We start from the raw sequence: 12,036 nt of genomic DNA, 5'->3' as shown, positions 1-12,036 counted from the left end.
AACCAACCTACCCGTTGCTCTAACGTCTTAGATCTTGTACTAACGAACGCCCCGGAAACAATAGAACAAGTAACATGCTCAGATGGTTTCAGTGACCACAGACTACTCCACGTGTCCATCAGTATCCCACTACCATTTACAGGTGTCTCAAGAAAGACAATTCGTGACTACAACAAGGGCAATTATGAAGTAATGAACAAATAGCTAGAATAATTTTTTCAACAATTTGTAGCATCGTTCCACACCAGGCCTATTCATGATAACTGGGTCATGTTGAGAAATAAATTATGCATATTAGTTGACCAGCACATTCCTCTAATCACAACAGAAGAGAAAAGGAAACCGTGGTTCACGAAGTCCCTTTAACTACTCAGAAACAAAAAGAAACGTTCATACAGTACCTCAAAACGAACTGGCACCACGTCAGCTTGGGAAGGGTATCTCAACTGTCTAAACTCCTACTGCTCCGCTTTGTTTTTAGCCAAAAAAAAATTCCCATGACATTCCTTCATTACTCAAGCCTCATCCTAGAAAGTTCTGGCAAATTATGTCTCTTGAACGTCCTACTAATAACATTCAGTTACACAATGAAAACTACACCCCTATTCCTAAGAGTGAGTGCGCACAAGTTTCAATAATTTCTTTTCATCCGTTCTCACGAAAGAATGTATAACTTTTTTGCCTATTGTTACAGACATAGATTACCGATACGTGGAATCTATCGTCATTACTAGTGATGGTATTTCTCAGCTCATTACTAACTTGAATGTTTCGTCTTCAACAGGTATTGACAATATTAATTCTAAATTACTAAAGAATACAGATTCCGTATCTAGTAAATGTTATTCCATATTTTCCATCAACCTTTAATGACCACGCAGATTCCCGAAAATTGTAAAATCGCAAAGTCATAGCCATATTCAAAGAGAATAACAAAAACTCGGCTGAAAACTACCGACCGATATCGCTGACGTGCGTATGTCGTAAAATGATGGAACATATTATTGCATCTCATGTTTATCATCACCTAGAATCGAACAACTTCTTTTTTCATAATCATCATGGTTTCAGGAGAGGTTTGTCGTGCGACACGCAGTTGCCTGAATATACGACAGATGTAAATTTTAACATGGACTCAAACCTTCAAACTGACTGCGTCTTTCTAGATTTTTCTCTGGCCTTTCAACGTGTAGCTCATTGTCAACTGTTTTTGAAACTATCATCATCAAAACTTTACTCACTAACTTTATCCTGGCTTCGAAATTTTCTTTCAAACAGGCAGCAGTTCACTTTCGCTAACAGCTTCTGCTCGCCCCTTTCTGATGTTTCTTCCGGTGTGCCACAAGGAAGCGTTCTTGGTCCCTTTTCTTTCTAATCTACATTAATGATATACCCAATGGCTTATCACCATGAATGCACATATTCTCTGACGACTGCATTATCTATCGTTCCATTAACTGCTTTGATGACCACCAGATCCTCCAAAATATTTTTAACCAAATCGCTAACTGGTGTGACCTTTGGCTAATGACTCTAAATTCATCTAAATGTAAAATAATATCCTTCAGCCGCAAATGATCAACTCAGACTATTCTTACTGGATTAAAAATGTCACATTGTCTCAGGCCTCATCATTGAAATATCTAAGCGTAAATATTTCAGCAAACCTCTCCTGGGCTGCACACATTACCACCGTCTGCGCCAGTGCTTCTCGATCACTGGGTTACCTGCGCCGGAATCTTCGAAACTCCCCTACACTTATCCGTACAACGGCATTTCAAACTTTCGTTCGCCCATGGCTTGAGTTCGCCGCTCCGGTGAAGTCTCCAAACCAAAATTACTTAATTAACATGCTGGAATCAGTCCAAAATAGAGCCGCACGGTTCATTTCCCGGAATTATGACTACCATTCTAGCGTAACTCAAATAAAGCTTCATCTTTCACTTCAGCTGCTAAGTAATCGCGTTACATAGCCCTTTTGTCATTATTTCATAAGTACGCCCACCACACTAACAAACGCTCCCTACGCCTAGAAACTGCATCGCGCACATCACACCGATTACACAATCATTTAGCTTGACGCGCATGTATGGCAAAACTGAAGCATTCAACTCGTCTGCAATTCCACGCGTGATTCGTCTCTGGAGCAGCCTCCATGATGACATAGATGCGGAAATTGACCGCGATAAATTCAGGCACTCACTCCACTCGCTTATCCCTTGTTAAACATACTCACTGTTTGGTCTTTTTTCCCTACTATTTTAGTTAATTGTTGTACAATAGTTTACAAACCTATCGAGCTGTTTCTATTGTTATAATACACAGCTTCATGTTGAATTTTTCTCCTTTTTAAGCTGTGAACCTGGCTGCATTTGTTCTTCGACCTTGATGTTTTTGCGAGTTTGTCACTTTGTGTCTATGTACTAAGTTCTATGCCCCCCTTACTCAAGGCCCCATGTAGGGGCCTTGTAAGGTATTTTATAAATAAATAAATATCTCGCGAATTCAAAACACCTAAACAGTTGCATTGCGAATTCGGAACACCTAAACAGCTGCGCTCAAAATTTCCATTTGGGAGTATTTTACTCATCGGTTAATTTTTTGATAAAGTGCTCTTATCGGAAACAGTGACTCTTAGCGGGCATTCAATTCTATGTGTCTTTGCGCTGAAGAAGGCACTAAAAGCGTTTTCTTTGTCAGATTCTATTGCCTTAGTTGTCTTGGTTAGGTTGATCTTACTGCAAAGCTTTTTTGCCTAAGACTTAACACTAGAAAGGGAGCTATTCTCATACCAATTAAATTCTGAGCCTATGGTTCCGATGACCGTCGTTTTGAACAGGATACAGGGCATCACAGCAAATCCACCTTCCTTATCTGACTGTAACATACTGTAATTAGCCGTGACTATCTTTCAGGTAATTTGTGACGGGGCGACGCTATCTCACCAATTAAAAAAGCACTACTATAAAGTTTAAAGAAAAAGTGACCGTCATCTTGCCATTCACTACAAGGATGTCGTTTGTAAGCCGAATTTAATTGCAAGTTCATTATAGTATGCCGCAGCGATGACAAATGCACTAGGGTAGTTATCGAATCTATGGCGATAAGACATTTACGTGGCGACTGTGTAAGCATGCCTTCCCTATCCCTTTTCAATAAAAAAATTGCCTAAATGAAGAATAGGGCACACTTAATGTGCACATACCAAACAATTTGTTATGTATTTTCTGCTTCCAATTAAAAGTGGCGCTTCGTGTGTTTTGACGTAATAGTTCAGTGGATGCCGCTAGGTGGAGCGAAATAATTAAATTACTTTATAATTTGTAGCAATTGGTACGTTTGGGTGGATGTCTCATTTTCCCTTCGTGTGTTTTTTAACCCCATTTATTATGCACGCCTTAATGCACAAGAAGCATTTACTCTTTGGTGCGTACCTTTCTGTCGGATAGTGTCCCTCGCGATGCCTCCATTGATGACGGCAGCGTTTACTACAGACCATGCCCATGGCACAGGGCTATTCCTGTTGGTGTAGAAGTCAAGAAAAGCGTCGGCCATCAGGTTCACAGAATTGCACTCCTTGTATCGGCACAGCTTTTCGTCAGCTTCCAGCAATACTTTTGTGGAGCCCACACTTCTCATGATCGCTTCGTCCACAATTTTTTTGTATGGCATCATGCTATTTAGAACTTGCATATCTGCAAACAATGCGAAATGTAAATATGTTGTATCAGGTTGGGTTGAGTAAAAAAGTGACGGTCTTTTAGAGTCGCTAGCGGGTTCCAAGTCATGTCTAGGGTAGGATTGTCGCTGATGGCAGTGAAGAAGGTGGTATCAATATATTAGTAATTTTCCACATTTCCAATTTTTACAGCTTTATTTGGAGTTTGCAGGCAGAGGCATCCTTTCTCCTGTGGACTACGAGTATGCTTGCTAAGGTTAATGGTAATCACATGTTAATAAGCTTGTTTGCTGGCGCCGTTTGCAAAGGTCAAGTCGGCGCACCTGCGAGACACGTGCCTGATTTTTTTCTTTCTTTCATAACTCGGACATGTTTTAGATAATTCTTGCGCATGTTTGAGATGAAACAAACATACACAATACACGAAGCGATAGTTTTCGGGGGCAGAAACATTTGAAGTGATTTGTTGCTTAAGAAAGAATCAAACACCCCGCAGAACTCTGGAGTATAGAATTTCGTAATATCAAGCATTAGAAGCACATTCATCTGCGAGATAGATTATTAATGCTATCTCAACCCTAAAATGACCATACGCGTCGACAGCAAAAGGTCCAAATCCTCATGGAAATACAAGAGTTGAGCACTTTGAGCATTGAAACGGATTTTCGGACCTCTCTTTTTTGTCTAGGTTGAATCCTAGACACATTTTCTCATATTTGAAAGAAATGAGAGTGTATGTGTATGCGAGCATATTTTTTAAAGGTACTACTGTGGTAGCGATATACGACGCTGATATACTGTCGCGTGTATACGAGAGGCGGTACGGACGTCAGCACAAAACAAACGTAGAGTTACAATCTGTCTTTAATTCGAGCGTCTTGCGCAACCGCTGCTGACACTGCAAACGGGAGCGCGCTTAGGGCGCGCCGCTACAGGTAGAATCAGGTAACTTGAGAGAGCGACTTTTATTGCAATAGCAAATATATGGACACTCCAAGTGGATTTCCGCCGTCGTCGTCGCCGTGAGGTTCCGTATAAAATGCAAGGGCGATAAAATCGTTGCCGTGCACCGTATGCTCTATGTGCGAGTCAAAGCGCGCGAGGGACGCATGCTTTCACGGAGAGCTAACACACGGTGGAGAGCAAAAGACCGTGGGGGGATGAGAGGGGGGGTGACATTGTGCTCCGGCACCAACTGCGTATGCTGCGACCGGGCGCAAGGAGAACTGGCGACTCAATCTCGCACGTGAAAGGAGGAAAACGGGAAGGCAGCGTGAGAGGTAGGGGGTGCGGCGTCTACTCTGCCAGCAACAGCGTACTTGTACTTTGCGCGGCTGCGGGCGGTCGCGCGCAACGGCCGCATCTTGAAAGCGATCTGTACGCGGGTCCCACATTGGTATGCGCTGTGCTTTCACCGATCAGTTTCCCTTGAAGCGATAGACCGCACAAACTCTCGCTCGCTGCTGTAGCCGTGCTTGCTCACGCCAGCGTTTTGATAGCGGTTGTCTGCGGTCATCGAGTATTCATGTTTCCTTGTGCGCACTGGCACCATGCTTGTTAATTCAGTTAGTAAGCGAATGTGTCCAAGTTCCTACAGCCGATAAAACTACTATCCTTACTCCGGAAAGCACTTTACTAATTTGCTATCGCAATTGATGCTTCGCCTTTCGGGCGAAATGCAGCTTTTTTTTTCTAGAGGCCAAGCTCCTTAGGGCGTGGGTCTGTCTTTCCTTCGATGTAGTATGTAGCCACCTGTAGCTTTATTAAGTGTTCACTAGATGGCGTAAGTTTCGATCTTTCTATATATAAGCGTATATAATGTCACTAGATGGCGCTAGTTTTTCGTATAGTTGATGAGAAAGCCTACAATGCAGTGCGACGGGTTACCGATAGGGGGTGTTATAATAAAAATGTCACAGTTTCGCCCTAAGGGCGCAGCAATGAATGCGATAGCAACACAGCAATGTCATACGAAGTAAGGTGGGCGGCTTTGGTAGCAATGTGAATTGTAGTAAACATGAGCTGATTAAGTAAGCAGGTGTGCTGCGGCGTAAGTAGACCGACATGAAGAGAGACTCGATGACCACGAGAAGGCGCGTGTGAAACGGTGGTGTTGATGAGAAGCTCTTCCCGTGGGCAGCGCGTGCGAAGGGACACACCTGTAGCGCTGCACTGCCCATCCGGGCAGCATTACATGTGTAGCGTGCGTTGGAAAATGTGGCCCGACTATTACTAACTGAATGAAAAAGCGTGGTGTGAGCGCGCACAAACAAACATGAATAGATCACACTGAATGACTGCAGACAACGACTGTCAAAACGCTGGTAGCAAGCATACGCCGCCGCGGGCGAAGGTACGTGCGGTCTATCATTTCAACGGAAACTGAGCGGCGAATGCACGGCGCATAAAGGTCAGAGCCGTGTGGAGATAAGAGACGGTGCGGACGAGCGACGAGCGCAGTTGTTGGCAGATTCCCCCCCCCCCCCCCCCCCGCTCCCTCCGGCGCTGGCTTCCTGCTTCCTTGCTTGCGCGTGGGAGATGAGTGCGTTCTGGCCCATACGCGCTCAATCCGCACGCCCGCTCCGCATGCATGCGGACTGGGGCGGAAGCCTGTCCGATCGTCTGGACGGGCGGACGCACTTTTCCATCCGCATGCCTGCTCGTCTCTCATTGGCTGGTACGAGGCGGACGGCGTAGGACGTCATCACGGCAAACATGGCGCTTGCTCGAAGCGAAGCGAAGCGGTGACGCGAGGCCTAGGCTACAGCCGCGTCAGAAACAGTCTATTTTGCTCGTTCTTGTGATTCTTACTAGAGTTATCCAGCACCCACGAAAATAGTCGTTGAAGGCAGCAAGCCGGTGTACCCTCCCAGGCTTCATCAGTGCGGGCGATCGCCGACAGAATCAGACGGAGCGGAGGAAGTGTGTTGTGTTTGCGCGAGCGTCGGAAGAAATATTTCAAGCCGTCGACTTCGTGATTTCTTGTGCCGTGCTTCGCGTGTGAATTGCAAACGAGAAGGCCATCACATACCCGTGTGTTCTGAGTATACAACACATATTCAGGGCGTGGCGAAGTGAAAAGTGTCCGATCGGCACACAGCGTACGCGACTTGTATGTGTTCTGTGTATGCAGTTTGTTGCCGCGCAGTGGTAAACGCCAGTCCTTTACAACCTTTAGAAGTGATGACAAGATCAGTAGCGATAAGATTTGTTTCCTCGTTATCGCTGTCATTCCTCGTGTGCTATACTGCGTGAGCCGTTTTGCCGCCTGCGATGCGCCGTGGTGACCGCGACGTTCGAGCTCTGTTGTTGCTGTTACGGAGTGTTCGCAAGCTACAAATCGGGGATATATATGTTCCGCAGTGGTACTAGGCGTAAATGTGCTCGTTTTATGTGATGTGCGTATGCTAAGATGTGAACTGTGCATAAGTGTTGCCGATCGCGTTTTCTTACGTAGTACCCCGAAAGAGAAGCCCTATCACACCGACCTTTCTGCTTCGTACATGTGTCGTTTGTTGCAAAAGTTGTTACGGCACTTTTGAAGATGCTTCTATCGGTGAGGGTAATATAGGGAACATCATAATAGTTACATACGTCAAGACATACTGTGCTGTCCTGAAATGTGGATGCGCCTGAGCACTAATGCTGTGAATGCAAATTTCTAGCAGCCTTGATTTGTATCATGTAGGCAGTGTTGTGAATATCAGGTATTTCTAGATTGCACGAAGGAAATAGCTTTATATTTTGTGATGCAAGTGGCTTGCATACCCAAGAATGCTAACTGCTTGGTTTTTGCTGGTGACTAAGCGGAGTCTGTGAAGAAACCAGTGGTATTGTAGATGAATATGGTATGAATGAGTATTGGATACTTCCTTATGATTAAGTACAAATTTACGTTCCCTGACAAAAAGCAATATGCATGTAAAAAAAAATAAGACAACACAGGTGTGGTGATATATTCTGCTAGCAGCCAGCAGAACCGCATGCAAGAAATTTTGCCCAGAGTTCTTCCTCACTGGCTAGCTATGGTCACGTTAGTAATGCAGGCAGAATAAGCTAAACGAAAGTTTGCCGTTACTGTGTGCATCCACCCTATTTCGTTCTCTGGTTCCTGTCACCTGTTTTGGCACAAGCCTTCAGTTTAATGCAAACATTATTTATCACAGGGACCAGCATTATCTGTCTAGGAAGTGCTATATTTTTTATCCTGTTGTTCGTTCTGCCCACAGTCATTACCAAACAATGTGTGTTAAACTGACTTGAGCCTGCAAAGTATGTCCATTAGGTGTTTTTCCGGTGCATTTTCATCTAGCTGTAAGTGTACTGATACCTATTATTCGTGGATGTAGGATGTTGGACACTATGAGTGGCCATCTCGGTGATCTTTATTTTGCACAGGCCATGCTTCCACTCATTAACTGAACATTCTTCAGCTGCGCTGCCAGACTATGGAAAGAAGTGCCTCACCTCATCATTCTTAAGCATTTTCATGGCCACAGTGCATTGCACCTGAGAATTAAGCTGCTATCACAATAAAAAGGGTGCCTATTGGCTGTCATGAGAATATTCTAAACAGAAATTTCACAATTATGTCAGCACTAGATATGTGATTGAAGAGAGCCAATGAGAATGAATTGGTGGCAAAATTTTCCAAGTGACTCTGCCGGCAGAATATTTGCTCCCTATGTTATATTAGCCGCAATGTTTTGGTCAGTGTGCTGCATTTTTTTTTGCACAAGTTTACTACCCAGGCACATAAGATATTGTCAAACCATCAATTTTAGTCATACACATGGACATTTCTTTATTTTGTCATATTTTGGAAATGGTAGCCAAGCCCAGCATATATTAGCAACATCAGCTTAACGTATGCATGCAGTTGAGTTGCTGCATGTGAGAAATCATTGCGAACCTAATAGTGATTAATCCAGTAAAAAAAACTTATTTGTATTTACGTATTGATTGTGTAAATTGTGCTGTTCATTTTATGCACACAGTAACACGTAAACACAAATTGCATGCGTACATTGCGTTTACATGCATGCGTGTGAATAAAACAGCACAACTTCTAATATCAAGACCTGTCACTACAACTTGACCCCATGAAAGATGCTCTATATGGTACTCAGCTGGTCTTATTTAAATTTTATCACGTGATGCGGTTACATTTCTTACCTGTATGTAAACCAGTTTATGAACTGTATCTGCTGCATGTGAGAATGCATATTTTTGGCCAATGACAGTACCTGAGGCAGCAGCTTTTTATTTATCCTTTGCCATCACTTATTAGAGGGGTCTTGTTGATTATGCCGTCTAAACAACTCATATAAAGTTCTGTGTTTAGTATACCAGCACTGAAATACTGAACACAGCTGCACTACTTTGCACACTAGTGAGATATTTCCACTGATCATCGTTCTGTCACATGTTGTTCTTCAATCATAAATGGTGACTGCATTTGGTGTCATGACTTCTAGGCTCATTTTCACTTGGGCCTTTCGATGAAGTGAAATCTATCCAACAGCGAATTTAGTGGAAAGCTACCACTGAACCAATAGCTCCAAGACGAATTCCTGCATGCTTTTATCCAATCAGATTGTGTGCGGAAACTATGTATGATACATCACTTCAGCTACACCAATAATCACACAGCTGAAGCTGCTACATGTAGTTAAGTCATTGATATAGGCAGATGTAGATGTACTTATGCAACTGTCACTCATCACTTGAAATGGGAATGACCCAAACCTTTGTGAGCTTATCGGATTGCAACCGTATGACAGCACAAGGGGGAAATAAGCTGTACAATAGTGCCACCATCTCAGCTGGCTTGTCATGATGCTCTTGCCTGTTGGTTTCTTGTTTATATTTAATAGCCTTTCTATGTTATGAATTCACAGCTTTCATAACAGTTACTGCACTAATGAAGGCACTGCACACGTACCCCTACTGAAGGAGGTATCTGTACATGTAGAGCAGAGAGAATTTATGGGTAAGTAAAAAAATATACAGGTGTAAATACGTCAAACAAAGAACACATTAGAAGATATTCCACCGGCAATGTATGCACATTCAGAACATGCAATAAGTGCCATGTGAGAAAAATGGAGACGTATGGTGCCGAAAACCTGCTTGCCTTTTGAATATTGATGTGAATAAAAATTCCAGTCTACTTTTGTCTTCTGTGTCGGAGGGTAGAATGTCAAAGTAGAAGTGAAAAACGGGTGTTGTATGTAGCAGTCCATTATATGTATGCAACTCAAGTTGCACCAAACACAGCTATCAATTTGCAAAGCAATGGACAAGTGACCGTGTCAATGTCTGACGCACTAAAATTTCTTGCACTGATCATTTTGAGCTCTAATTGTGAAATGCATGCTGTTTTCAGCTACAAATAGTGCATATATATATGCACCACAAAGAGCTGATGTGACAAAAAATTGTGTACACCTGAGTGTTATATTGCTTGTCGTGCAGTTTTATGGTGCATTTCATAGTGTCTTAGTTTACTTAATACACTTTCGAATTTACAGATTGCTTCACATGTTTACAGCTAAAAACCACAGAGGAAACCTCGGGAAACTACTTGCATTATGACTGAGAGGTCACAACACGAGTATTTGTGTGGTGTCCTTCCTGTTCAGTGATGTGGTTTTGCACTATAAATGTAAAATGTCACACCAGCAATCACCCTTACATTTCAAACGCATTTTTGAATGCTAGGCAGTTATGATGATAAGCACATTTTGCCAGCAAATCTGCACCACCTTAATTTAAGTGTGATGGAAAGGGATGTTTGTGCATAGCCAAGCTGTTCTCGCGTGCCTGGTGGCACCGTAGAGTTCCTAGCGTAATAGTGAACAACTAGTAAAGAAATCGACTGATACTAAGCTGACCCATATGTAGGAGCATTATATTACCTAAGCCACACGCAAAGTTGCTTTCAGTGTACTGAAAAGCCACAGCTTTGATTTGTCAAGTTATTTTACTGCACAAACACACAGCGCTGCAATAAAGTCTGTACAATGGTGAGCAATGCAGCAAGCAATGAAAGATTACTTGTGATGTGCGGATTTGAATAGTACATGTGAACGCATACCCAATTCACCAGTATTGTTTTCTTCTGGAACGATTTTATGTTTTGTACAGAGGCTGAGCCACTGTGGCCTCCTGACTACAAATTTCAGTGATCTCTTTCACGGTGTTCATGGGGGTACCATTCATTTGGCTACTTGAATAGTGAATAGATAGATAATGGAGCGCACCAATCTTGCACTTTTAGGCAGAACACGTCGCGCATTATTCACAAAGCTGAACCAAAATAACTATTCGTTGGTTTGTTATGAAACTAAAAATGGGCAATAAATGTTTCCTCACTTTTTGTGCGGGCCTGTCTTCCACCATATCATTGTCATGTGCATGTTAAATTGTCATGTGCATGTTAAATTGCTTCAATTCATTGTCATGTGCATGTTAAAGCAGCTACTAATTAAGAAAGACAAAAACAAAACCACTTACTACATCAGATACCTTTTCACACCACGAGTGATCACTGAGCTCACTGCGAAGCTAAGTCATTTAATAATCTTGGTTTGCTGTCAAATAAAATACAGGTACTGGCCAACTTTTTGTTATGGTATGCATTTTTTTCATGGTACTGTTGGTACTATCATGGTACTGCTTAATTATTGTGCACTTTGGTAATGTGTTTTACATTGTGTAAATGCTGAATTAGTATAAGTGCAGTATAATAGGTAATGAAAAGGCGGATGAGTTAGCCCGCAAAGGACATGATCACATAAAATTTATAAAAGTGTTTTTCACTAAAAGTGAGGCTTCAGCTTTGGCGAGCCGATATGTACTTAATGAACGGCATAGAAGATGGTCTTCAACTTCAGGTAATTGCAAGTTTTTGTTCTACATCAACACAGAACTCCAATCAAGGCTACCACAATGTCTACCACGGCATCTGGAGACCTTGTTTCACCGGCTTCAACTGAATGTTGCATACATGAACAATCTTTTTTGCAATGGCCAGTCCACAAACCCATGTTGTGACAACTACATGTGGCACCGTGCAATCTCTAGAGCACATCTTGCTGGAGTGCCCAGCTTAAAGAGACGAGCGACATTGATATAAAATGAACATAGAAAAGCTCGACCAAGGCCCATTGACATGGGTGTTGGGTTCCTGGCTTTGCCCATCAAAACAGCACTAAGCCCTGGACTTATTGCTTTAATGTATTAAGGTTTGCTGTATATACTAAGACTCATGCGCATCGTCTCATCAGGACTGTTATCTTATTTTTTTTTTGCATTGGCCGTCTACCTTCATCACCTCGAACACTTACGTACTC

The 12,036-nt window shown here is 42.7% G+C and overlaps 1 protein-coding gene across 1 annotated transcript in view; it reads right to left on the bottom strand.

Annotated features, from left to right (window-relative positions):
• LOC119453927 (protein 5NUC) overlaps positions 1 to 12,036 on the bottom strand; it is a 110,455-nt gene that overhangs the window by 69,557 nt on the left and 28,862 nt on the right. The window contains exon 5 of the mRNA XM_037715963.2: positions 3,435 to 3,695. Within this exon, the coding sequence (XP_037571891.1) occupies positions 3,435 to 3,695 (261 nt within the window). The remainder of the gene's footprint in view (positions 1 to 3,434; positions 3,696 to 12,036) is intronic.

The sequence above is a fragment of the Dermacentor silvarum genome, chromosome 5 (genome assembly GCF_013339745.2).
Source record: "Dermacentor silvarum isolate Dsil-2018 chromosome 5, BIME_Dsil_1.4, whole genome shotgun sequence".
Taxonomy (NCBI): domain Eukaryota; kingdom Metazoa; phylum Arthropoda; class Arachnida; order Ixodida; family Ixodidae; genus Dermacentor; species Dermacentor silvarum.
Note: the sequence above shows the minus strand (reverse complement) of the source record. Positions and strands in the feature narration are given on the sequence as shown.